Source organism: Nerophis ophidion, linkage group LG23 (assembly GCF_033978795.1).
Source record: "Nerophis ophidion isolate RoL-2023_Sa linkage group LG23, RoL_Noph_v1.0, whole genome shotgun sequence".
Classification (NCBI taxonomy): Eukaryota; Metazoa; Chordata; class Actinopteri; order Syngnathiformes; family Syngnathidae; genus Nerophis; species Nerophis ophidion.
The window spans coordinates 37,582,753-37,607,490 of NC_084633.1; the positions used below are offsets into that span (position 1 = coordinate 37,582,753).

General features: G+C 46.6%; 2 protein-coding genes across 4 annotated transcripts; one reads left to right on the forward strand and one right to left on the reverse strand.

Moving 5' to 3' along the window:
* The first annotated feature begins 338 nt into the window (after nucleotides 1–338).
* Nucleotides 339–4,285, forward strand: thoc6 (THO complex 6). Of its 2 annotated transcripts, XM_061884323.1 has the most exons (13): nucleotides 340–487; nucleotides 2,613–2,704; nucleotides 2,779–2,843; nucleotides 2,911–3,014; nucleotides 3,081–3,118; nucleotides 3,179–3,233; nucleotides 3,297–3,368; nucleotides 3,432–3,534; nucleotides 3,600–3,649; nucleotides 3,708–3,770; nucleotides 3,827–3,937; nucleotides 3,996–4,118; nucleotides 4,176–4,285. In XM_061884323.1, exons 1-13 carry the CDS (start codon nucleotides 356–358, stop codon nucleotides 4,254–4,256), a joined length of 1,089 nt encoding a protein of 362 aa, XP_061740307.1. In that variant the 5' UTR covers nucleotides 340–355; the 3' UTR covers nucleotides 4,257–4,285. The 2 variants fall into 2 exon arrangements, with proteins under 2 accessions (XP_061740306.1, XP_061740307.1); XM_061884322.1 differs by having other exon boundaries at nucleotides 339–487; nucleotides 3,996–4,285.
* Nucleotides 4,286–24,128, reverse strand: med15 (mediator complex subunit 15). Of its 2 annotated transcripts, XM_061884319.1 has the most exons (18): nucleotides 23,813–24,128; nucleotides 20,250–20,337; nucleotides 20,131–20,182; nucleotides 20,037–20,060; nucleotides 19,817–19,972; nucleotides 19,432–19,595; nucleotides 12,706–12,957; nucleotides 9,756–9,836; nucleotides 9,575–9,682; nucleotides 9,400–9,518; nucleotides 9,208–9,335; nucleotides 9,010–9,144; nucleotides 8,873–8,936; nucleotides 8,740–8,806; nucleotides 4,938–5,092; nucleotides 4,709–4,875; nucleotides 4,540–4,638; nucleotides 4,286–4,470 (listed from the first exon to the last, which is right to left on the reverse strand). In XM_061884319.1, the coding sequence occupies exons 1-18, from the start codon at nucleotides 23,878–23,880 to the stop codon at nucleotides 4,334–4,336; spliced, it is 2,064 nt and encodes a 687-aa protein (XP_061740303.1). In that variant the 5' UTR covers nucleotides 23,881–24,128; the 3' UTR covers nucleotides 4,286–4,333. The 2 variants fall into 2 exon arrangements, with proteins under 2 accessions (XP_061740303.1, XP_061740304.1); XM_061884320.1 differs by lacking the exon at nucleotides 19,817–19,972.
* Between the last annotated feature and the right edge of the window lie 610 nt (nucleotides 24,129–24,738).

A 24,738-nucleotide genomic window follows, 5' to 3' on the forward strand; every position in this document is an offset into this window, starting at 1 on the left:
AAATACAAGAAAACACACACGCATAGTGGAGCGCCATCTAGCAGTTGAGTGGTAAATAACAGGTTGTGTTATTTTCAACTTGAAGTTATTAACCATTCAAGTCCAGGTGTTTTTGTGGCAGTCAGCGCAGGTTCGATTCCCAATGAAAAAAGTGTCAAAGCCCAAAACAGAATGCTGATTTAAAGCGAATATTCCAAATATTGTTGACTGGTCACTAGTCCACATGAGTTAGATTGTGATGTTTCCACACAAAAATAACTCGGTTTGTCTCATGCGATTCACATCGCAGTCAAACGTGAAAACAAGTCACTTCCGACACTGAAACCGAAGTATTCATCACGCTGGTATCGCGCTGATGCTGACAGTCCGTTTGGTATCAACAAGGTCGACATCTGGTTGGCTGCGCGCGCCTCGAAGCTGTGACGTCACATTCCCGCGCCGCCTGTGCTGCTTTCAAGAGTCTGCGCGCACAATGAGTCCCATCGAGGTAAACTTGCCTTCCCTCAAATATTATTTTCTCTATCTACGCTTTTATTTTCTCTATCTACTTTATTGTGTCTATTTACGACTTTACTTTGTCTATCTCTGTTTTTATTTTCTCTACATACGATTTTACTTTGTCTATCTGAGCTTTTACTTTGTCTATTTACGTCTTTATTTTCTCTAACTACGCTTTTATTTTCTCTATCTACGACTTTATTTTGTCTATTTACCATTATACTTTGTCTATCTACGCTTTTATTTTCTCTATTTACGACTTTACTTTGTCTATCTGCGCTTTTACTTTGTCTACGCCTTTATTTCGTGTTTGGAAGTAGACATGATTGTGTTAGAACAAAAGCTCCACTCCTTGTACTAGAAGTCAGTTTTGCACGCTACTTTGTCATCAAATATCTAATACAATATGACGAGTATGTAGTATAATATCATGAATATGTAGTACAATGAGTATGTAGTTCAATATCATGAATATGTAGTACAATATGACGAGTATGTAGTTCAATATCATGAATATGTAGTACAATATGACGAGTATGTAGTATAATATCATGAATATGTAGTTCAATATCATGAATATGTAGTACAATATGATGAGTATTTAGTATAATATCATGAGTATGAAGTTCAATATGAATATGTAGTACAATATCACGAGTATGTAGTAAAATATGAAGCGTATGTAGTCCAATATGACGAGTATGTAGTAAAATGAGTATGTAATAAAATGAGTATGTAGTAAAATACGAAGAGTACTTAAGTATGAAGAGTATGTAGTCAAGTATGAAGAGTACTGCATGTAGTCAAGTATGACGAGTATGTAGTCAAGTATGAAGAGTACTGCATGTAGTCAAGTATGAAGAGTATGTCATCAAGTATGAAGAGTATGTAGTCATGTATGAGGAGTATGTCAACAAGTACTAAGAGTATGTAGTCAAGTATGAAGAGTACTGCATGTAGTCAAGTACGAAGAGTATGTAGTCAAGTATGAAGAGTACTGCATGTAGTCAAGTACGAAGAGTATGTAGTCAAGTATGAAGAGTACTGCATGTAGTCAAGTATTAAGAGTATGTAGTCAAGTATGAAGAGTACTGCATGTAGTCAAGTATGAAGAGTATGTAGTCAAGTATGAGAAAAGTACTGCATGTAGTCAAGTATATGAAGAGTACAGCATGTAGTCAAGTATGAAAAGGGTACTGCATGGTAAGTATGAGAAGAGTATTGCATGTAGTCAAGTATGAGAAGAGTACTGCATGCAGTCAAGTATGAGAAGAGTACTGCATGTAGTCAAGTATGAGAAGAGTACTGCATGTAGTCAAGTATGAGAAGAGTACTGCATGTAGTCAAGTATATGAAGAGTACCGCATGTAGTCAAGTATGAGAAGAGTACCGCATGTAGTCAAGTATGAGAAGAGTACCGCATGTAGTCAAGTATGAGAAGAGTACTGCATGTAGTCAAGTATGAGAAGAGTACTGCATGTAGTCAAGTATATGAAGAGTACCGCATGTAGTCAAGTATGAGAAGAGTACTGCATGTAGTTAAGTATATGAAGAGTACTGCATGTAGTCAAGTATGAGAAGAGTACTGCATGTAGTCAAGTATATGAAGAGTACCGCATGTAGTCAAGTATGAGAAGAGTACTGCATGTAGTCAAGTATATGAAGAGTACTGCATGTAGTCAAGTATGAGAAGAGTACTGCATGTAGTCAAGTATATGAAGAGTACCGCATGTAGTCAAGTATGAGAAGAGTACCGCATGTAGTCAAGTATGAGAAGAGTACTGCATGCAGTCAAGTATGAGAAGAGTACCGCATGCAGTCAAGTATGAGAAGAGTACCGCATGCAGTCAAGTATGAGAAGAGTACCGCATGCAGTCAAGTATGAGAAGAGTACTGCATGTAGTCAAGTATGAGAAGAGTACCGCATGTAGTCAAGTATGAGAAGAGTACTGCATGTAGTCAAGTATGAGAAGAGTACTGCATGTAGTCAAGTATGAGAAGAGTACTGCATGTAGTCAAGTATGAGAAGAGTACTGCATGTAGTAAAGTATGAGAAGAGTACTGCATGTAGTCAAAAAGTAGAAGATGGTGAAATATGTGTGCTCGGTCCACAGCTCCTGCACATGTCCGTCTTCTCCCAAAGTTTTTCGCCGTGCGGACGATTTCTGGCGGCAGGAAACAACTATGGCGAGATCGCCGTCTTCAGGTGAGGCCGTAGGTGCACACGGTGACGTTTGACCCTTGACCCGAGGCGTGCTGACCCAAGGGTGGTGCTGTCAGTTTGTGTGCAGCATTGAGTGCGGATGCGTCAGAGGCGGCCCGCAAAGCGCTTTTAACCTTTACAGGTGAGGTTTGACCCTGCTGCACATTCCAGCTTGGCCAGCGTGACCCCGCCCATCTCTGCTCCCGCAGCTCACAGGGGTCCGGTCTTCTGCCTGGTGTCCGTGGGCGGGCAACTGCTGAGCAGCGGCGATGGCGAGATCAGCGCCTGGAACTGGGCGGAGCTCATCAAGAAGGTAGAGCGAGGTGGCGGCACGGCGCCGACACCACGCCACTGACCGTCTTGTTGTTTCCTCCTCCAGAACGTGAAGGCGGTCTGGACCAAGAGACCCCAGCACAAGTGAGTCTGGAAGTGGACCAATCACAGGCTGGCAACAAGTCACATGCTCTCTTCTTGCAGCTTCAGATCCAGCATGGAGATCCCCGAGATCAACGCCATGGTCGTCAACCCCCGGGTGAGTGACGCACGCCGTGTGTGTGGTCTCCATGACGACAATCACCCTGTGTGTGCGTGACAGGACAACAGTCTGCTGGTGGGCGGCGGCGACAACAACATTCACGTCCTGGACCTGGAGCACGGCGTCTTCAAGGTGGTCAGGTGACGTCACGCCGGGGTCAGGTAGAGTGGTCGTTAACTCCTCTTTGGTCCCCAGTGCGTCTTCCGCGGCCACTCCGACTACGTGCACTGTCTGAGCGTGCGGGAACGTGACGGCGAGGTCTTGTCAGGCGGCGAGGACGGCGCCGTGAGGATGTGGGGTGAGTGGCGGCGGCGGCGGCATTGTAGCCAAGCTGAGGTGTGACTCGTGTGTGGGTGTGTCCAGACAGCAGGGCGGGGCAGTGCGTTCACTGCGTGGACGTGCACAAGTACCAGGTAAGACGTGTGTCGCCGGCACCTTAGCGTGCTAGCTCAGAAGTTGCTGTGCTTGCAGAAATGTGCCCGGCCTCAGTTTGGGAAGTGGATCAGCTGTTTGACCACCGACTCCGACTGGATGGTAAGACCCTTCCTCCTCTTCCCGACATTCTCTTGCCTAACTTTGCGAGGGCGCAGCTTTGCGGCGGCGCACCTTTCCTGTCCCTCTGGCACCTGCGCTCGCTGACGCCGACCTCCATCTTCCCGCTGAGCGGCTGCCAGAGACAAGTCAGCTTCTACCAGGACATGGTGAGCACGCCAACGATGCACACGTGCGCGTGCACGTCTAACGCTGCGGCCTCCACAGATCCTGGCGGCGGGGGAAGGTGCGTTCGTGTCCCACTGCCTGCTGGGCGGGGAAGTCAAGGCTCAGATCCCGTGTCGGCCGCACAACGTCAACAGCCTGCAGCTCAACAGCGGCGAACACCAGGTGAATGCGCCCGCCGGCCACGCCCCCTGGGACCCGCGTGACGCCCGTGTGTTGCAGGTGCTGACGGCGGCAGGAAGCAGCGAGCTCGTGGACGTCTTCACCAACGTGTCCTACAGAGCCTTCTCACTCAGCTTCTGAACTTTGCAAGCAATAAAATGTTTCCTGCATTTGAAGTCAACCTTTATTCAAGTGAGAAAAGACAAAGTGGGCGGGGCTTAGGCGGCCAGCAGACAGGCCTGCCGCACGCTGTGCGCCCAGGTGTTGAGTACCTCGGTCAGCGAGTGTTTGTCGGGCAGCTGCAGCAGCTTGGACGCCATGTTGCTGTGCACCGTCTGCAGGAAGTTGTTGGCGCCTGCCGCACAAACACAGGAAGTCACATGGCGCCGGCCGCCACCCACCGGCGGAAGCGAGGGCGACTCACCATACTGCTCGCCGTCGTCAGCCCAGTGTGGACTCTGGTCGGGGTAGTCGGCGGGCACGCTGAGCTGCAGAGGAGGCACGCTGGGGAGGTTCTTGTCCTCTGCCAGGGACAAGAGCCATCAGCCGGAGAAAGGAAGTCTCACCTGGTCGCCACGGCGACGACGCCTCACCCAGTCGGCAGAGCAGGTGCACGGTCCCGTTGTTGCTGCAGTGGGCCGGGTCCAGGTGGACCAGGAACTTGATGTCCAGGCGAGCTACCTCCCCCTGCAGGATGTTGGGCACCGTTTGGCGCTCGTCGTCGTCCTGCTTCCTCTTTCGTACCGCCACGTTGGGGCCGCTGGGACACACGGCGCACAGGTGAGGCCCACCCCGGGGAGGAGGCGGGTCAGGGACACTTACACGATTGGTGGGCCGTGAATGGCCGTCATGGCGGGGGCAAAGGTGCGGTGCAGCGAGTGGTTGAAGACGGGCGAGCGCAGGTTGGCCATGACGGCGTCCAGCAGAGGCTGACACAGGTACTGCTGCTTGGTGGCCAGCGGGGGAGGGGGCGTCGGCTGGTAGGAACACAAACACACACTATATAAATAAACATTTATACATTTACCTATAAACACATTAATTCTATATATTTATAAATAACAGTGCATACATAAATATATACCTACAAATATGTATTTATATATATATATATATGAATATTTTGAGTCATTCTCTTGAACAGTGATTGATCATGATGATCCATCCATCCATTTCCTACCGCTTATTCCCTTTTGGGGTCACGGAGGGCGCTGGCGCCTATCTCAGCTACAATCGGCCGGAAGGCGGGGTACACCCTGGACAAGTCGCCACCTCATCCCAGGGCCAACACAGACAGACAACATTCACATTCACACACTAGGGAACATTTAGTGTTGCCAATCAACCTATCCCCAGGTGCATGTCTTTGGAGGTGGGAGGGGCCTATCCCCAGGTGCATGTCTTTGGAGGTGGGAGGGGCCTATCCCCAGGTGCATGTCTTTGGAGGTGGGAGGGGCCTATCCCCAGGTGCATGTCTTTGGAGGTGGGAGGGGCCTATCCCCAGGTGCATGTCTTTGGAGGTGGGTGGGGCCTATCCCCAGGTGCATGTCTTTGGAGGTGGGAGGGGCCTATCCCCAGGTGCATGTCTTTGGAGGTGGGTGGGGCCTATCCCCAGGTGCATGTCTTTGGAGGTGGGAGGGGCCTATCCCCAGGTGCATGTCTTTGGAGGTGGGAGGGGCCTATCCCCAGGTGCATGTCTTTGGAGGTGGGAGGGGCCTATCCCCAGGTGCATGTCTTTGGAGGTGGGAGGAAGCCGGAGTACCCAGAGTGAACCCACGCAGTCACGGGTAGAACAAACCAAACTCCGCACAGAAAGATCCCGAGCCTGGATTTGAACCCAGGACTGCAGGACCTTCGTATTATGAGGCAGACGCACTAAACCCTCTGCCACCGTGAAGCCCTGATCATTATTTGCCTGCAGAAATAAAGTGTGCTTAAGAGACTACTCCAATATTTGGACACAAATGTAAGTGTGATGAAAACCTGCTTACATAAATAAATAAATAAATAGGTTGTACTTGTATAGCGCTTTTCTACCTTCAAGGTACTCAAAGCGCTTTGACACTACTTCCACATTTACCCATTCACACACACATTCACACGGATGGAGGGAGCTGCCATGCAAGGCGCCAACCAGCACCCATCAGGAGCAAGGGTGAAGTGTCTTGCTCAGGACACAACGGACGTGACGAGGTTGGTACTAGGTGGGAATTGAACCAGGGACGCTCGGGTTGCGCACGGCCACTCTTCCACTGCGCCACGCCGTCCCTTACAGTAAGTACTAAGGGCACATTTAGCATCTGCAGTGTATTCATAGACAAGTTTACATTTACTCTTCTTACTTGGACAACTTTCAACTCGTGTAAGCCATTTTTCATTTTGTTGGCGATGCGCTATTATTGTGAAGGTGCCAGTGGGGCTGGAACCTACTCCGCTGCACTGAGGACAGTACAACCTGGACAGGTGACCACCTGAGAAACCATCCCACTTGTTTTAACAAGCTGTAACATTACTAGGTGATATCAACACACATAATATCATAGTCAACACCACTGTATTTGAGAAATGGGTATAAAGTTAAGACAACATGTTGTGCCTTTCTTAGTCTCTGCGCCTGGCAGGCGAAGCACGGGGCGTCTTATGGTGACACAGAAGACACACTTTGACGTGCATTAACTTTTTATATACATACAGTGGGGCAAAAAAGTATTTAGTCAGCCAGCGATTGTGCAAGTTCTCCCACTTAAAATGATGACATAGGTCTGTAATTTTCATCATAGGTACACTTCAACTGAGAGAGACAGAATGTGAAAAAAAAAAATCCAGTAATTCACATTGTAGAAATTTTAAAGAATTTATATGTAAATTATGGTGGAAAATAAGTATTTGGTCAATGACAAAAATTCGATGTAATATAACCTTTGTCGGCAATAACAGAGGTCAAAGGATTACTATAGGTCTTTACCAGGTTTGCACACACAGTAGCTGGTATTTTGGCCCATTCCTCCATGCAGATCTTCTCGAGAGCAGTGATGTTTTGGGGCTGTCGCCGAGCAACACAGACTTTCAACTCCCTCCACAGATTTTCTACGGGGTTGAGGTCTGGAGACTGGCAAGGCCACTCCAGGACTTTCAAATGCTTCTTACGGAGCCACTCCTTCGTTGCCCAAATGGTGTGTTTGGGATCATTGTCATGCTGGAAAACCCAGCCACGTTTCATCTTCAAAGCTCTCACTGATGGAAGGAGGTTTTGGCTCAAAATCTCAGGATACATGGCCCCATTCATTCTTTCCTTAACACGGATCAGTCGTCCTGTCCCCTTAGCAGAAAAACAGCCCCAAAGCATGATGTTTCCACCCCTATGCTTCACAGTAGGTGTGGTGTTCTTGGGATGCAACTCAGTATTCTTCTTCCTCCAAACACGACGAGTTGAGTTTATACCAAAAAGTTCTATTTTGGGTTCATTTGACCTCAAGACATTCTCCCAATCCTCTGCTGTATCATCCATGTGCTCTCTGGCAAACTTCAGACGGGCCCGGACATACACTGGCTTAAGCAGGGGGACAAGTCTGGCACTGCAGGATTTGATTCCCTGTCGGCGTAGTGTTTTACTGATGGTAACCTTTGTTACTTTGGTCCCAGCTCTCTGCATGTCATTCACTAGGTCCCCCTGTGTGGTTCTGGGATTTTTGCTCACCGTTCTCATGATCATTTTGACCCCACGGGATGAGATCTTGCGTGGAGCCCCAGATCGAGGGAGATTATCAGTGGTCTTGTATGTCTTCCATTTTCTGATAATTGCTCCCACAGTTGATTTTTTCACACCAAGCTGCTTGCCTATTGTAGATTCACTCTTCCCAGTCTGGTGCAGGTCTACAATTCTTTTCCTGGATTCCTTCAACAGCTCTTTGGTCTTGGCCATAGTGGAGTTTGGAGTCTGACTGTTTGAGGCTGTGGACAGGTGTCTTTTATACAGATAACGAGTTCAAACAGGTGCCATTAATACAGGTAACGAGTGGAGGACAGAAGAGCTTCTTAAAGAAGAAGTTACAGGTCTGTGAGAGCCAGAAATCTTCCTGGTTTGAAGTGACCAAATACTTATTTTCCACCATAATTTACAAATAAATTCTTTAAAATTCCTACAATGTGAACTCCTGGATTTTTTTCACATTCTGTCTCTCACAGTTGAAGTGTACCTATGATGAAAATTACAGACCTCTGTCATCATTTTAAGTGGGAGAACTTGCACAATCACTGGCTGACTAAAAACAAACCCAGTTTCCATATGAGTTGGGAAATTGTGTTAGATGTAAATATAAACGGAATACAATGATTTGCAAATCATTTTCAACCCATATTCAGTTGAATGAATATATATATATATATATATATATATATATATATATATATATATATATATATATATATATATATATATATATATATATATATATATATATATATATATATATATATATATATATATATACATACACACACACACACACACATGTGCACGCCCACACCTGATTGTTATATAGTAGGGTCACTTATTGTTATAGACCACAGTAACCTTTTGATATTTATACAATGAACTGTGAGTACTACTACTAATCCTTCTCACCACGGCCATGTCGTTCTTCAACTTCTCCAGAGCGATCTCACACTTCTGCAGCGTCTTCAGAGGACACCTGAACATCAAAGGGGAGGGGGGGTTGGTGTTGCCATGGTGACGAGGTGAAGGGTCATGTGGTCACCTGGTGTTGGGGTCAGTCAGGATGTTGAGGAGAGATTTCATCTTGCTGAGGTCCTTCTTGCGCTCTGATGCAAACACACGGGATTGTTGAACAGGAAGTAGCGCGGCGTGCTGGCCTTTGGCTCCGCCCCCACCCACCTTCGTTTTTGTCGATCTTGTTGATCATCCTGCGGAGAGGCTCGATGTATTTGGACAGTTGTTTCAGCTTCTCCATGTACTGCTGGTCCTCCTGGGACGCTGCGCCCGCCGGACTCATCACGGAGGTGGGGTTTCCTGTGGAGAGGATGGCGGCTCGCTGGAGGGTCGATGGTCAGGTGGCGTGCAGGTGCGTCCTACCTGGAGTGCTGAGCGGGCCCGGAGAGGGGACGCCGTAATTCTGGGGGGTCCTGGCGGTGGACGGACTTTGCGAGGGCTGGGGCGACGGGCTGGGCTGGAACCCTCCCGGCGATGGCGTGGGGCCCGAGCTGCGGACAGGAAAGGCAAAGGATGGGGAAGGTGGCGAGCGTGCACAGCGACGTGCGCACGTACCTGACAGAGTTGGGCTGGGAGGCGGGGGGCTGGGGGGAGGGCTGCGGGGGAGGAGGCATGGACTGCGGATTCTGGACCTGCACCGGCGAAGGCGACGACATCATGGCGTGCTGCTGCACCTGCGGGCATGGAGGTGGTGATGTCACCCACCCACCTGGCGCGCCACACCACTTACCTGCTGCGTCATGGGCGGGCCCGTCACAGCGGGAGTGGAGGGCGGGCCAGACGGGGCCAGAGTGGGCCGGGGCAGGCGGGCCGGGATCTGCATGCTGGGTCGCACCAGCTACAGGAAACGCTTGTGAGCGCCATCTTGCTTACCAAGCACACTCACCTGTCCTGATGTCACACTCACTCACCTGTCCTGATGTGGCCGCCATTTGGGCTTGCGCCGCTGCCTGCTGCTGCTGCTGCTGCTGCTGCTGCAGCGCTGCACGGGCCTAACACACACACACACACAGGTGTGAGACAGACAGGTGTGTGGGAGACAAACACACACACACAGACACAAGTGAGAGACACACACACACAAACACAGGTGTGAGACAAACGCACACACACATAGGTGTGAGAGAAACACACACACACACACACACACACACACACAGGTGTGAGACAAACAGAGGTGTGTGAGTGACACACACGTGTGAGACACACACAGACACAAGTGAGACACACACACACACACACACACACACACACACACACACACAGGTGTGAGACAGACAGGTGTGTGGGAGACAAACACACACGTGTGACACACACACACAGACACAAGTGAGAGACACACACACACAAACACAGGTGTGAGACAAACGCACACACACATAGGTGTGAGAGAAACACACAGACACACACACACACACACAGGTGTGAGACAAACAGAGGTGTGTGAGTGACACACACGTGTGAGACACACACAGACACAAGTGAGACACACACACACACACAGGTGTGAGACAGACAGGTGTGTGGGAGACAAACACACACGTGTGACACACACACACAGACACAAGTGAGAGACACACACACACAAACACAGGTGTGAGACAAACGCACACACACATAGGTGTGAGAGAAACACACAGACACACACACACACAGGTGTGAGACAAACAGAGGTGTGGGAGTGACACACACGTGTGAGACACACACAGACACAAGTGAGACACACACACACAGGTGTGAGACAGACAGGTGTGTGAGAGACAAACACACACGTGTGACACACACACACAGACACAAGTGAGAGACACACACACACAAACACAGGTGTGAGACAAACGCACACACACATAGGTGTGAGAGAAACACACAGACACACACACACACACACACACACACAGGTGTGAGACAAACAGAGGTGTGTGAGTGACACACACGTGTGAGACACACACAGACACAAGTGAGACACACACACACAGGTGTGAGACAGACAGGTGTGTGAGAGACAAACACACACGTGTGACACACACACACAGACACAAGTGAGAGACACACACACACAAACACAGGTGTGAGACAAACGCACACACACATAGGTGTGAGAGAAACACACAGACACACACACACACACACACACACACACACAGGTGTGAGACAAACAGAGGTGTGTGAGTGACACACACGTGTGAGACACACACAGACACAAGTGAGACACACACACACACACAGGTGTGAGACAGACAGGTGTGTGGGAGACAAACACACACGTGTGACACACACACACAGACACAAGTGAGAGACACACACACACAAACACAGGTGTGAGACAAACGCACACACACATAGGTGTGAGAGAAACACACAGACACACACACACACACACACACAGGTGTGAGACAAACAGAGGTGTGTGAGTGACACACACGTGTGAGACACACACAGACACAAGTGAGAGACACACACACACACACACACACACACACACACACAGGTGTGAGACACACACACAAACACAAGTGAGAGACACACACACAAACACAAGTGTGAGGCACACACACATAGGTGTGAGAGAAACACACACAGACACACACACACACAGGTGTGAGACAAACAGAGGTGTGTGAGTGACACACACGTGTGAGATACACACAGACACAAGTGAGAGACACACACACACATAGGTGTGAGAGACACAGGTGTGAGGGACAAACACACACACGAATACACGTGAGACACACACACACAGGAGTGAGAGACACACACACACGTGCGAGAGACAAACACACACACAAGTGTGAGACAGACACAGGTGTGTGAAAGACACACACACACACAGACACAGGTGAGAGACACACACGTGGGAGACACACACACAGGCACAAGTGAGAGACACACACACAGGTATGAGAGAACCACACACACATAGGTGTGAGAAAACCACACACAAGTGTGAGAGACACACACAGACACACACATAGGCGTGAGACACACATGTGTGTGAGGGACAAACACACACACACACACAGGTATGAGAAACACACGCAGGCGTGAGACACACGCACACGTGTGCGAGAGACAGACACACACACAGAGGTATGAGACACACACACGCAGGTGTGAGAGACACAGGTGTGAGACACACACAGGCACAAGTGAGAGACACACACAGGTGTGAGAGACACGCACACACACACATAGGTGTGAGAGAACCACACACAAGTGTGAGAGACACACACACACACAGGTGTGAGACACACACACACACAGGTGTGAGACACACACACACACAGGTGTGAGACACACACACACAGGTATGAGAAACACACGCAGGCGTGAGACACACACACACACACGTGTGTGAGAGAACACACACACACGCAGGTGTGAGACAAACACACACACGCAGGTGTGAGAGACACAGGTGTGAGACACACACACAGGTGTGAGAGACACACACGTGTGTGAGAAACAAACACACACACATGTGTGAGAGACATGGATGAGACACACACACAGGTGTGAGACACACACACAAACACATGTGAGACACACAAACACAGGTGTGAGAGACACACAAGAGTGAGAGACGCACACACACACGTGTGAGAGACAAACACACACACAAACACAGGGGTGAGACACACACAGTTGTGAGACAAACACACACACACACACACACGCGCGTGAGACACACACCCACAGGTGTGAGACACCCACAAGTGTGAGAGACACACACACACACACAGACAGACATACAGACACACACACACACAAGTGTGGGAAAGAGACACACACACAGACACATATGTACACACAGGTGTGAGACACACACACACACACAGGTATGAGACAGACAGGTGTCACCTGCAGAGCTTGTATCTTGAAGTGGTGCTGCTGGTTGATGGAGGTGATGGGGACGTGCTGAGCAGACATCTGTGGTGTCATGGCGGCCTGCTGCTGCTGCTGCTGCTGCTGCTGCTGCTGCATGGTCTGGTTCTGCATGGGCTGGTTCTGCTGGACTATGTGCTGGATGGACTGGGCCTGGGCGTGCTGCTGCAGCTGCAACTGCACCATCTGCTGCTGCTGCTGCTGCTGCTGGAGCCTGGACTGATGCATCTGCACACACACCAGGAGACCTACATGATGATCCCAGCCTTTCAGCCGCTTCAAGTCAGCACTTTCCTTTTCTTTCACACACTGCCATCACAAGAGTCCCACACTTTCCTTTTCTTTCACACACTGCCATCACAAGAGTCCCACACTTTCCTTTTCTTTCACACACTGCCATCACAAGAGTCCCACACTTTCCTTTTCTTTCACACACCGCCATCACAAGAGTCCCACACTTGGATGGATTCTTACAACTCTTCTTAGGCTCTACCGAGGATGTGGTTGTGGTTTGTGCAGCCCTTTGAGACACTTGTGATTTAGGGCTATATAAATAAACAATGATTGATTCTTCATCTATCAATTTTATGGATACAAATGAATTTTTTATGGCAGACGTTTGACAAAAAAAACAACCTACAATGAATGTTTTCCTCCCCTTGCTGTGGCATACTTTTTTTATGCCCCCGTGAGTTTTGTCGCCTTCGCCCTTACTTCTTTAATCTTCCTAACCCTAACCTCCACAAGCCTGACAAAACATGGCTAATGCCAACGCTAACCAGACATTTGTTCCAAAGAAAAGAAAAATGTCAGATGTTTAGATTTGTGGCATCAGGCGTGGAACTAGTGACTGCACGCTGCAAAGTTCTTTCAAAGGGCCAGCAGCGCAACTAACTTATTCTCTGTGCCATGATACCATGTGTGACCATACCCTGTGCCATGATACCATGTGTGATCATACCCTGTGCCATGATACCACGTGTGATCATACCCTGTGCCATGATACCACGTGTGATCATACCCTTTGCCATGATACCACGTGTGATCATACCCTGTGCCATGGTACCACGTGTGATCATACCCTGTGCCATGATACCACGTGTGATCATACCCAGTGCCATGATACCACGTGTGATCATACCCTGTGCCATGATACCACGTGTGATCATACCCTGTGCCATGATACCACGTGTGATCATACCCTGTGCCATGATACCACATGTGATCATACCCTGTACCATGATACCACGTGTGATCATACCCTGTGCCATGATACCACGTGTGATCATACCCTTTGCCATGATACCACGTGTGATCATACCCTTTGCCATGATACCACGTGTGATCATACCCTTTGCCATGATACCACGTGTGATCATACCCTGTGCCATGATACCACGTGTGATCATACCCTGTGCCATGATACCACGTGTGACCATACCCTGTGCCATGATACCACGTGTGACCATACCCTGTGCCATGATACCACGTGTGACCATACCCTGTGCCATGATACCACGTGTGATCATACCCTGTGCCATGATACCACGTGTGATCATACCCTGTGCCATGATACCACGTGTGATCATACCCTGTGCCATGATACCACGTGTGATCATACCCTGTGCCATGATACCACGTGTGATCATGCCCTGTGCCATGATACCACGTGTGATCATACCCTGTGCCATGATACCACGTGTGACCATACCCTGTGCCATGATACCACGTGTGATCATACCCTGTGCCATGATACCACGTGTGATCATACCCTGTGCCATGATACCACGTGTGATCATGCCCTGTGCCATGATACCACGTGTGATCATACCCTGTGCCATGATACCACGTGTGATCATACCCTGTGCCATGATACCACGTGTGACCATACCCTGTGCCATGATACCACGTGTGATCATACCCTGTGCCATGATACCACGTGTGATCATACCCTGTGCCATGATACCACGTGTGATCATACCCTGTGCCATGATACCACGTGTGACCATACCCTGTGCCATGATACCACGTGCGATCATAGCCTGTGCCATGATACCACGTGTGATCATACCCTGTGCATGATACCACGTGTGATCATACCCTGTGCCATGATACCACGTGTGTGATCATACCCTGTGCCATGATACCACGTGTGTGATCATGCCCTGTGCATGATACCACGTGTGATCATACCCTGTGCCATGATACCACGTGTGTGATCATGCCCTGTGCCATGATACCACGTGTGATCATACCCTGTGCCATGATACCACGTGTGACCATACCCTGTGCCATGATACCACGTGCGATCATAGCCTGTGCCATGATACCACGTGTGATCATACCCTGTGCCATGATACCACGTGTGTGATCATGCCCTGTGCATGATACCACGTGTGATCATACCCTGTGCCATGATACCACGTGTGTGATCATGCCCTGTGCCATGATACCACGTGTGTGATCATGCCCTGTGCCATGATACCACGTGTGATCATACCCTGTGCCATGATACCACGTGTGATCATACCCTGTGCCATGATACCACGTGTGATCATACCCTGTGCCATGATACCACGTGTGACCATACCCTGTGCCATGATACCACGTGCGATCATAGCCTGTGCCATGATACCACGTGTGATCATACCCTGTGCATGATACCACGTGTGATCATACCCTGTGCCATGATACCACGTGTGTGATCATACCCTGTGCCATGATACCACGTGTGTGATCATGCCCTGTGCATGATACCACGTGTGATCATACCCTGTGCCATGATACCACGTGTGTGATCATGCCCTGTGCCATGATACCACGTGTGATCATACCCTGTGCCATGATACCACGTGTGACCATACCCTGTGCCATGATACCACGTGCGATCATAGCCTGTGCCATGATACCACGTGTGATCATACCCTGTGCCATGATACCACGTGTGTGATCATGCCCTGTGCATGATACCACGTGTGATCATACCCTGTGCCATGATACCACGTGTGTGATCATGCCCTGTGCCATGATACCACGTGTGTGATCATGCCCTGTGCCATGATACCACGTGTGTGATCATGCCCTGTGCATGATACCACGTGTGATCATGCCCTGTGCCATGATACCACGTGTGTGATCATGCCCTGTGCCATGATACCACGTGTGTGATCATGCCCTGTGCCATGATACCACGTGTGTGATCATGCCCTGTGCCATGATACTATGTGCGACGACGATAATGTGTGTTGACGACAATGTGTGTTTTGATAATGTGTGTGTGATGACGCGTGTGATGATGAGGTCATCGTGTTTGATGATTACACCATGTGTGATAATGACACCGTATGTGATGATGATGACACGGTTTGTGGTGATGACACGGTGTGTTTTATGACACTGTATGTGATGATGACACCGTATGTGATGACATCGTTTTGATGATTATACTGTGTGATGGTGATTATAATGTTACCGTATGTGATGATGACACCGTATGTGATGACATCGTTTTGATGATTATACTGTGTGATGGTGATTATAATGTTACCGTGTGTGATGATGACACTGTATGTGATGATGACACCGTGATGATGATTATACCGTGTGATGATGATTATGATACTGTGTGTGATGACATTGTATGTGATGATAACACAGTGTATGATGATGATACCATGTGTGATGACACCGTATGTGATGAAATACCGTATGCGATGAGGATACCGTATGTGATGATGATACCGTGTGTGATGATGATGATGATATTGTGTGTGATGACACGGTATGTGATGATGATGATACCATGTGTGATGATGAGGATACCGTATGTGATGAAGATGATGATGATAGTGTGTGTGATGACACTGTGTGATGAGGATATCGTATGTGATGATGATAATACCATGTGTGATGATGATGGGACCGTGTGATGACACTGTATGTGATGATGATGATTCCGTGTGTGATGATGATACCGTGTGTGATGATGATGATACTGTGTGTGATGACACCGTGTGATGAGGATACCGTATGTGATGATGATGATACCATGTGTGATGATGAGGATACGGTGTGTGATGATGATACCGTGTGTGATGATGATGATACTGTGTGTGATGACACCGTGTGATGAGGATACCGTATGTGATGATGATGATACCATGTGTGATGAGGATATTGTGTGATGATGAGGATACCGTGTGTGATGATGATGATGATACCGTGTGTGATGATGATGATAGTGTGTGTGATGACACTGTGTGATGAGGATATCGTATGTGATGATAATACCATGTGTGATGATGATGAGACCGTGTGATGATACTGTATGTGATGATGATGATGATTCCGTGTGTGATGATGATACCGTGTGTGATGATGATGATAGTGGGTGTGATGACACTGTGTGATGAGGATATCGTATGTGATAATACCATGTGTGATGATGATGAGACCGTGTGATGACACTGTATGTGATGATGATGATACCGTGTGTGATGATGATGATGATAGTGTGTGTGATGACACCGTGTGATGAGGATACTGTATGTGATGATGATAATACCATGTGTGATGATGATGACACCGTATGTGATGATGAGAATACCGTGTGTTGATGACACCGTATGTGATGATGATGATACTGTGTGTTGATGATGATGATGATACTGTGTGTGATGACACCGTGTGATGAGGATACCGTATGTGATGATGATAATACCATGTGTGATGATGATGATACCATGTGTGATGACACCGTATGTGATGATGATGATGATACCGTGTGTTGATGACACCATATGTGATGATAATGATACCGTGTGTGATGATGATGATATCATGTGTGATGATAATGGTATCATCAACCCATTTTGTCCTTAAAAACACAGAGGACATTTACAAAGCCCGGCCCAAGTGGAGAGTTCCCAAAGTGTGTTTAGACGGCACTAACAGACTTGTAGTCCTGTGATGATGTCACAGTTGTGTGTGGTCATTTGCAGAGGTCACCAAGACGTAGCGTTGGTTTTAGACTCACCATAAGAAGACTTGGTGTAGGTTTGCATGTAAACATGCTAACACGTTCACTCTACACTGATTCAAAATGGTCTTTGGCACACTCCCACCTCAGCTGGGTGGGACACGCTCCAGTTGATGGAACAACTTTGACAAGCAAGACTCTTTGCTCTCTTCTAAGAAAGATGCAACAATATCTCATCTTTTTAATCATGATGTTTACTTACATGACGGCATAAAATGTGTAATTATATATTCAAAGACAAGATATTTCATGTTCACACTGAGAAACTTTGGTATTTTTTGCAAATAATCATTAAGTTAAAAAGTAATGGCAGCAACACATGGCAAAAAAGGCATGTTTACCAGTGTGTTACATGGCCTTTCCTTTATACAACACTCAGTAAAGGTTTGGGAACTGAGGAGACACATTTTTGAAGTGGAATTATTTCCCATTCTTGCTTGATGTACAGCTTAAGTTGTTCAACAGCCTCCCTTCTCATATTTAGCCTTCACGTATTTTCAATGTCTGGACTACAGGCAGGCCAGTCTAGTACCCGCACTCTTTTACTATGTAGCCACGCTGTTGTATCACTTGGCTTGGCATCGTCTTGCTGAAATAAGCAGGGGCATCCACGATAACAACATATGTTGTTCCAAAACCTGTATGTACCTTTCAGCATTAATGGTGCCTTCACAGATGTGTAAGTTACCCATGTCTTGGCCACTAATACACCCCCATACCATCACACATGCTGACTTTTACGCTTTCACCCTAGAACAGTCCGGATGGTTCTATTGCTCTTTGGTCCGGAGGACACGATGTCCACAGTTTCCAAAAACAACTTGAAATGTGGACTCGTCAGACCACAGAACACTTTTCCACTTTGCATCAGTCCATCTTAGATGAGCTTTGGCCCAGTGAAGTGTTTCCGGGTGTTGTTGATAAATGGCTTTGGCTTTGCATAGTAGAATTTTAACTTGCACTTACAGATGTAGCGACCAACTGTAGTTACTGACAGTGGTTTTCTTTGAAGTGTGGTGATATAATTTACACACTAATGTGGCTTTTTGATGCAGTAGCGCCTGAGGGATCCAAGGTGCGTAATATCATAGCTTACATGTAGTGATTTCTCCACATTCTCTAAACCTTTTGATGATATTACAGAGTGTAGATGGTGAATTTCCTAAATTCCTTGCAAGAAATGCTGTTCTTAAACAATTTGCTCAGGCATTTGTTGACAAAGTGGTGACCCTCGCCTCATCCTTGTTTGGGAATGAGTGAGCATTTCATGGAAGCTGCTTTTATAGCCAATCATGGCACCCACCTGTTCCCAATTAGCCTGTTAGCCTGTGGGATGTTCCAAATAAATCTTTGATAAGCATTCCTCAACTTTCTCACTCTTTTTTTCCCACATGTTCCAGCTTTTTTGAAACATGTTGCAGGCATCAAAATCCAAATGAGCTAATATTTGCAAAAAAATAGCAAAGTTTGTCAGTGTGAAGATGAAATATCTTGTCTTTGCAGTCTATTCAATTGAATATAAGTTGAAAAGGATTTGTCGTATTCTCTTTTTATTTACCTTTTACACAACCTGACTACTTCACCGCTTTTGGGGATTCTATATCATGCAGTTGTAGTGAAAAGAACCGCTGGACCCGGACTTGGTCCACATATAGCAACAGTACCTGGTTCTGTTGCTGCTGGTTCTGGGCCTGCTGGTTCTGGTGCATCTGCTGCTGAGCCCTCATCTGCTGCTGCTGCGCCTGGAACTGCTGCTGCTGCTGTTGCTGCGCCTGGAACTGCTGGTACTGGAGGGACTGCTGAATGGCCAACTGGGCCGGACCACCCACTGAAAAGGAAAGGGGGGGTGATGTGTGCAGCTTCCAAAATACTCCTTCCTGAGCCTAATTGGCGATCATCAAGGAGCTCAAGGACCCCTAGTCCCCAAACCCCCTCCCCCCCAAACATGAGCGCAAAAGGGCAGGCGGGTCATGTGACCTCCAAGGCCAGAGGAAAGGAAAGCCGGGTGTGACAAAGTTAGAGAGCAAGCGCACGCCGCAACACACTCACAGGCTTGTGGGTTTCCAGACACCCCCGCCATGGCATGCTGGCCAATCTGCATGGGCCCCATGGCCCCCATGCCCCCCACCGGGGTACCGGGGGGGTGAGACCCCATGCCAATGGCGCCCGGGCCCCCCGTCAGATTAGTCAGGGCATTCATGGGATCTAGCAGGAGACAACAGACTAGGTTACGCCGCTCCACGTGCACAGGCGGCGCAGGTGCACTTACCCGGACCGCCCAGCGTCTTCTTGTCTGTCAAAGAGAAAGAGGTCAGGTGAGCACACGGCCAATCAGAGCAGGTGCAGGTGGCGAGCGCACTCACGGATGTCTCGGTAGTGGATGATGAGTCTGGCCACCAGGGACAAATACTCCTCCTGCAACGAGACAGTCAGCTGACGGCTCTGGTCCGTCTGGTCTGGGGGCTCGGGTCATGGTACTTACTCTGGACTTGGCCTTGATGTAAACGTGGTTTTCCATGTCGTTGCTGGACTTGTTGTGCCCGGTGCCTGCTTTCCTCATGGCGTCTTCACTGCGGGGGGGTAGACCAGACCAGACCATAATGCTGGACTCTCTAGTAACTCAGGCGTGCCCAAACTTCTTAAAAAGTAGCTCGCCCGCGATATATCGATATACACGATATATGGCGGGTTTGTCTCTGTGCGATATAGAAAATGACTATCTGGTGATATTGGAGTATACCTTCTCACGCCGTTGCTTTTAGCTGCTGGCATTACACTACAGCCTCTCCTCGTTCTTTCTTGTCTCTCCTTCTCAGGGACCGTAAGCGCACCTTCTTACGCACGTCACCCCATACGTCACATACGTATACGCCCTCGCGGAGTAGAGAGGTAGCAGACTGGGTAACGTTAGCTGTGATGCTAGCAGAGCCGTGCGAGTGGTAATACGAGAGAAAGAAGGTGCGAATGAAAGAAGAATTAATTCCCAAGAAAAACAGCAGGGAGTCCATCGTCTGGCGGTGGTTTGTCTTCAAGTGGTAATATGTCGAACAGACAACCGTAATTTGTCAAGTGTGGTGCTGAAGCGTTGCTATAAAAAGTAGCATTACTGCTAATGTGTAGCATCATTTGAAAATTCACCCGCTAGAGAATGAAGAGTGCTTGAAACTCCACATGTCAACATCCCCGTTCGGTGCCACACCAACAAAATGCCAAGGCAACCATTTCTACATCAACACTGTATGAAAAAATGAGTCAACAACAGAAGGAGATAACATCCGCAGGAAATACACTATTTGATTTCCTTTTATGCAGCTCATGCTTATTTGACACTTACTGAAATATCTTGTGCGACATCATGCACAAAAGTGCACTCTATTTGTTTTAAAACAGGGGTCTCAAACTTAATTTACCTTGGGGCCACTGGACGCAGAGTCTGGGTGAGGCTGGGCCGGAAGAAAAGATTTCTTAAAAAAAATGTTGCATACTCCTCAGAATGTCTAGTTGTATGATGTCGTTTCAAATTCTATTCCTTGTGCACCGCAACTTTCTCTGTTCAAATAAGACACGTCGGGGTGGCCCTGTGCTCAACAAAGAAATATGGCATCTCCCACTTTTTCTGGAATTGTCTTTGCTCATCACTAACCCTTCTCTTCACTGCAGGCTTTGAAAAAGACATGTTTGGGGTTGTGGAATATATTTGTATTTAGCCCACGCACGGAAAATAATGTTATTTCCGCAATGTGTGTCATTCCGCTTTCCCTCCCTACAGCAACACGGCGGTCCGCGGATAATAGCTGGGAAAAAAGTGACAGCTCCCGGAGTGTTATCCAAAATATCTGTAGTGTTCATCATGTGATAAAATGCAAATTAAACAATAAAAAAAAAAAACAGTTTGAATCGGTCCAGGTTATCGGGGACTGTTATTACTGACGGACAGGTGTCGCAGTGTGACTGCAGCCAGGCAGTAAGAAAACCCTCGTCTCCATGGTAACGTCTCTGTCGCTTTCACTCATTTTCCGCTTTTCCACTAACCCTGAACGTTGAAAGAGCCATTTTGGAGCCAAATAACACAACGCTGTCAAGCGCCATTCATATAAAACTTGCAAGCCGCACTAACACTAAACTGTCATAATAAGGTGGGGGCTGCAAAATAATGTCTCTGAGACCCCTGTTTTAAACTATTGTAGTGGTGTTCAGTACAAAAATTGCACTTTGATTGAGTGTTGTTTTGATATGTCATCTTACTGACATCATGCACACAATTGCACTAATAGCTTGTTTTAAAATATCTCTGACAATCTTGCACTTTCTGTTTTTGAAATGACATGAATGTTTGTGCCACTTCTTAATAACTGTTTAATAAATACACTTTTATTTGTGATTTCCCTCTCTGCATGAAAGTTTAAAAGTAGCATATATGAATGCAGTAAGAAGAAGAATGTTTGAATGTAGACACATAGAATCATCATACTGCTGTGATTATATGCATCAAGAAGCAAAATATGGAGATATATATGCTGTATTGCCATACTTCCCAACCCTCCCGGATTTTCCAGGAGACTCCCGAAATTCAGCGCCTCTCCCGAAATTCAGGCGGACATGGAGGCCACACCCCCTCCAGCTCCATGCGGACCTGAGTGACGTGTATAAAGAGCGTGTCTGCCCAATGACATTATAACTGTAGAATGACCGAGGGCGAGTTCTAGGTTTCTTATGTGGGTTTATTGTTAGGCAGTTTCATTAACGTCCTCCCAGCACGGCAACAACACACAACAACAGCAGTCCGTTTTCGTCTACCGTAAAGCGGTTCGTCTGCCATAAACAGCAATGTTGTGAGACTCTTAAACAGGACAATACTGCCATTTACTGTACATGCATATGGTTAAAAAAAACAAGGATGGACAATTCAAACTTAACTCAACAATGAGTAGATTAGTGTTATGTGTGTGTAAATGTGTAAATAAATGAACACCGAAATTCAAGTATTTCTTTTATCATATATATATATATATATATATATATATATATATATATATATGTAGGTGTGGGAAAAAATCACAAGACTCCTTCATCTCTACAGATCTGTTTCATGAGGGGTTCCCTCAATCATCAGGAGATTGAGGGAACCCCTCATGAAACAGATCTGTAGAGATGAAGTAGTCTTGTGATTTTTTCCCACACCTACATATTGCGCTCTACCACGGTATCGAGCACTATTCTCCGGATAATCCAATCAAGACATATATATATATATATATATATATATATAGCTAGAATTCACTGAAAGTCAAGTATTTCTTATATTTATTTATATATATATATATATATATATTTATATATATTATATATATATATGAAATACTTGACTTGGTGAATCTAGTGGTAAATATAGACTAGAATGTACTTTATTGATCCCTGACGGAAATTCAGCACCACAGTTTGTTCACAATAAACAATGATAATAATAAATAATATAATATATATAATATATTATATATATATAATATATGAATAATATAAATATACTCCTCCCCTCTTAACCACGCCCCCCACCTCTCAAAATCGGAGGTCTCAAAGTTGGCAAGTATGTGTATCGCGAAATGGCCAAAAAATATCGCAATAATAAAAATAGGCCATATTGCGCAATCCTACCCCAAACACATGTTTTTCTCTTAATTTGGCCCCCGAGTCCAAATAATGGCCGAGGCCTGAGCTCGCGTCATCACACAAGACCCTCGGGTGCCGTGAATGTCAATCAAGTGACGTCACAGTGACGTATTAGGATCGCTCATCTTTAGGTCGATTTTTTTTCATTGCCCGGCTGAACTTTTATGGACAACATTGCCCGTCTTTTGACGCCATTCATGTTGGCTTATGTTGTGTTGTTCTCAATAAAAAATACATTTTACATTCACAATGTCAAGTGACTATCAGACTTATGAGGCTGTGCTATTATGTCTAAAAACAGAAGCGAGAGCTAGGCTAACCGAGCCAGGCTAACCGAGGTGAGCTAAGTGGAAATAAAAAGCAAAGAAAAAAGCTCACATCTGAGTGACCACTTTCTGTCGGAACTGAGGACTCCTCCAGTCGCTGTCGGGTCCAGGAACCTCCATGGTGAAGAAACAAAGTGCTCCGGTTCTTCTCTCTTCAATATGGCGCCGATATTTCTTACCGCCACCCTGCGGAGGATCGATTTACTGTTGAATCGCGTTCCCTGCCCGTTTTCATGAAAATTCAACGTTTTTTTCGGCCGACCGCTAACTAAATTAACTGTGCCAAGATGAACACAAGCTTTCTATTTTTATACTCGCTGCATAGTTGACTTATTTGTGGATGGTTAATGCGGGAGCGGATGTGACGTCACCAAAACGTTCAACGTCATCACGTTGTTGTTGTGGGCGTCGCTCTTTTCCCTCTTGGCGCGGGCCACATAAAGGAGGCTTTGACTCCACAACATTAAGTTAAGTTAAAGTTAAAGTACCAATGATTTGTATAATGTATTTATATTATTCACATGTGTATAATAAACTATTTAGGTTTTTCACACGTAAATAATGCTGTTTAATAGACTGTATTTATGTTATTCACATGTGAATAATGCTGTATAATAGACTGTATTTATATTATTCACATGTGAATAAAAGACTGTATTTATATTATTCACATGTGAATAATGCTGTACAAGAGACTGTAGTAATAGTTTTCAAATGTGAATAATGCTGTATAATAGACTGTATTGATGTTATTCACATGTGAATAATGCTGTATAATAGACTGTATTTATGTTATTCACAGGTGAATAATAGACTGTATTTGTATTATTCACATGTGAATAATTCTGTATAATAGACTGTATTTATAATATTCACATGTGAATAATGCTGTATAATAGACTGTATTTATAATATTCACATGTGAATAATGCTGTCTAATAGACTGTATTGATGTTATTCACATGTGAATAATGCTGT

Coding starts and splice junctions, on each gene's coding strand:
- thoc6 (XM_061884322.1), top strand. CDS start 356: ATGCTGACAGTCCGTTTGGTATCAACAAGGTCGACATCTGGTTGGCTG. Junction 2,844..2,910: donor AGCGCTTTTAACCTTTACAG/GTGAGGTTTGAC, acceptor CTGCTCCCGCAG/CTCACAGGGGTCCGGTCTTC. Junction 3,119..3,178: donor ACCAAGAGACCCCAGCACAA/GTGAGTCTGGAA, acceptor CTCTTCTTGCAG/CTTCAGATCCAGCATGGAGA.
- med15 (XM_061884319.1), bottom strand. CDS start 23,880: ATGGAGGTTCCTGGACCCGACAGCGACTGGAGGAGTCCTCAGTTCCGA. Junction 5,093..8,739: donor TGAAGAACGACATGGCCGTG/GTGAGAAGGATT, acceptor TGTTCCTACCAG/CCGACGCCCCCTCCCCCGCT. Junction 4,471..4,539: donor TGACGACGGCGAGCAGTATG/GTGAGTCGCCCT, acceptor TTTGTGCGGCAG/GCGCCAACAACTTCCTGCAG.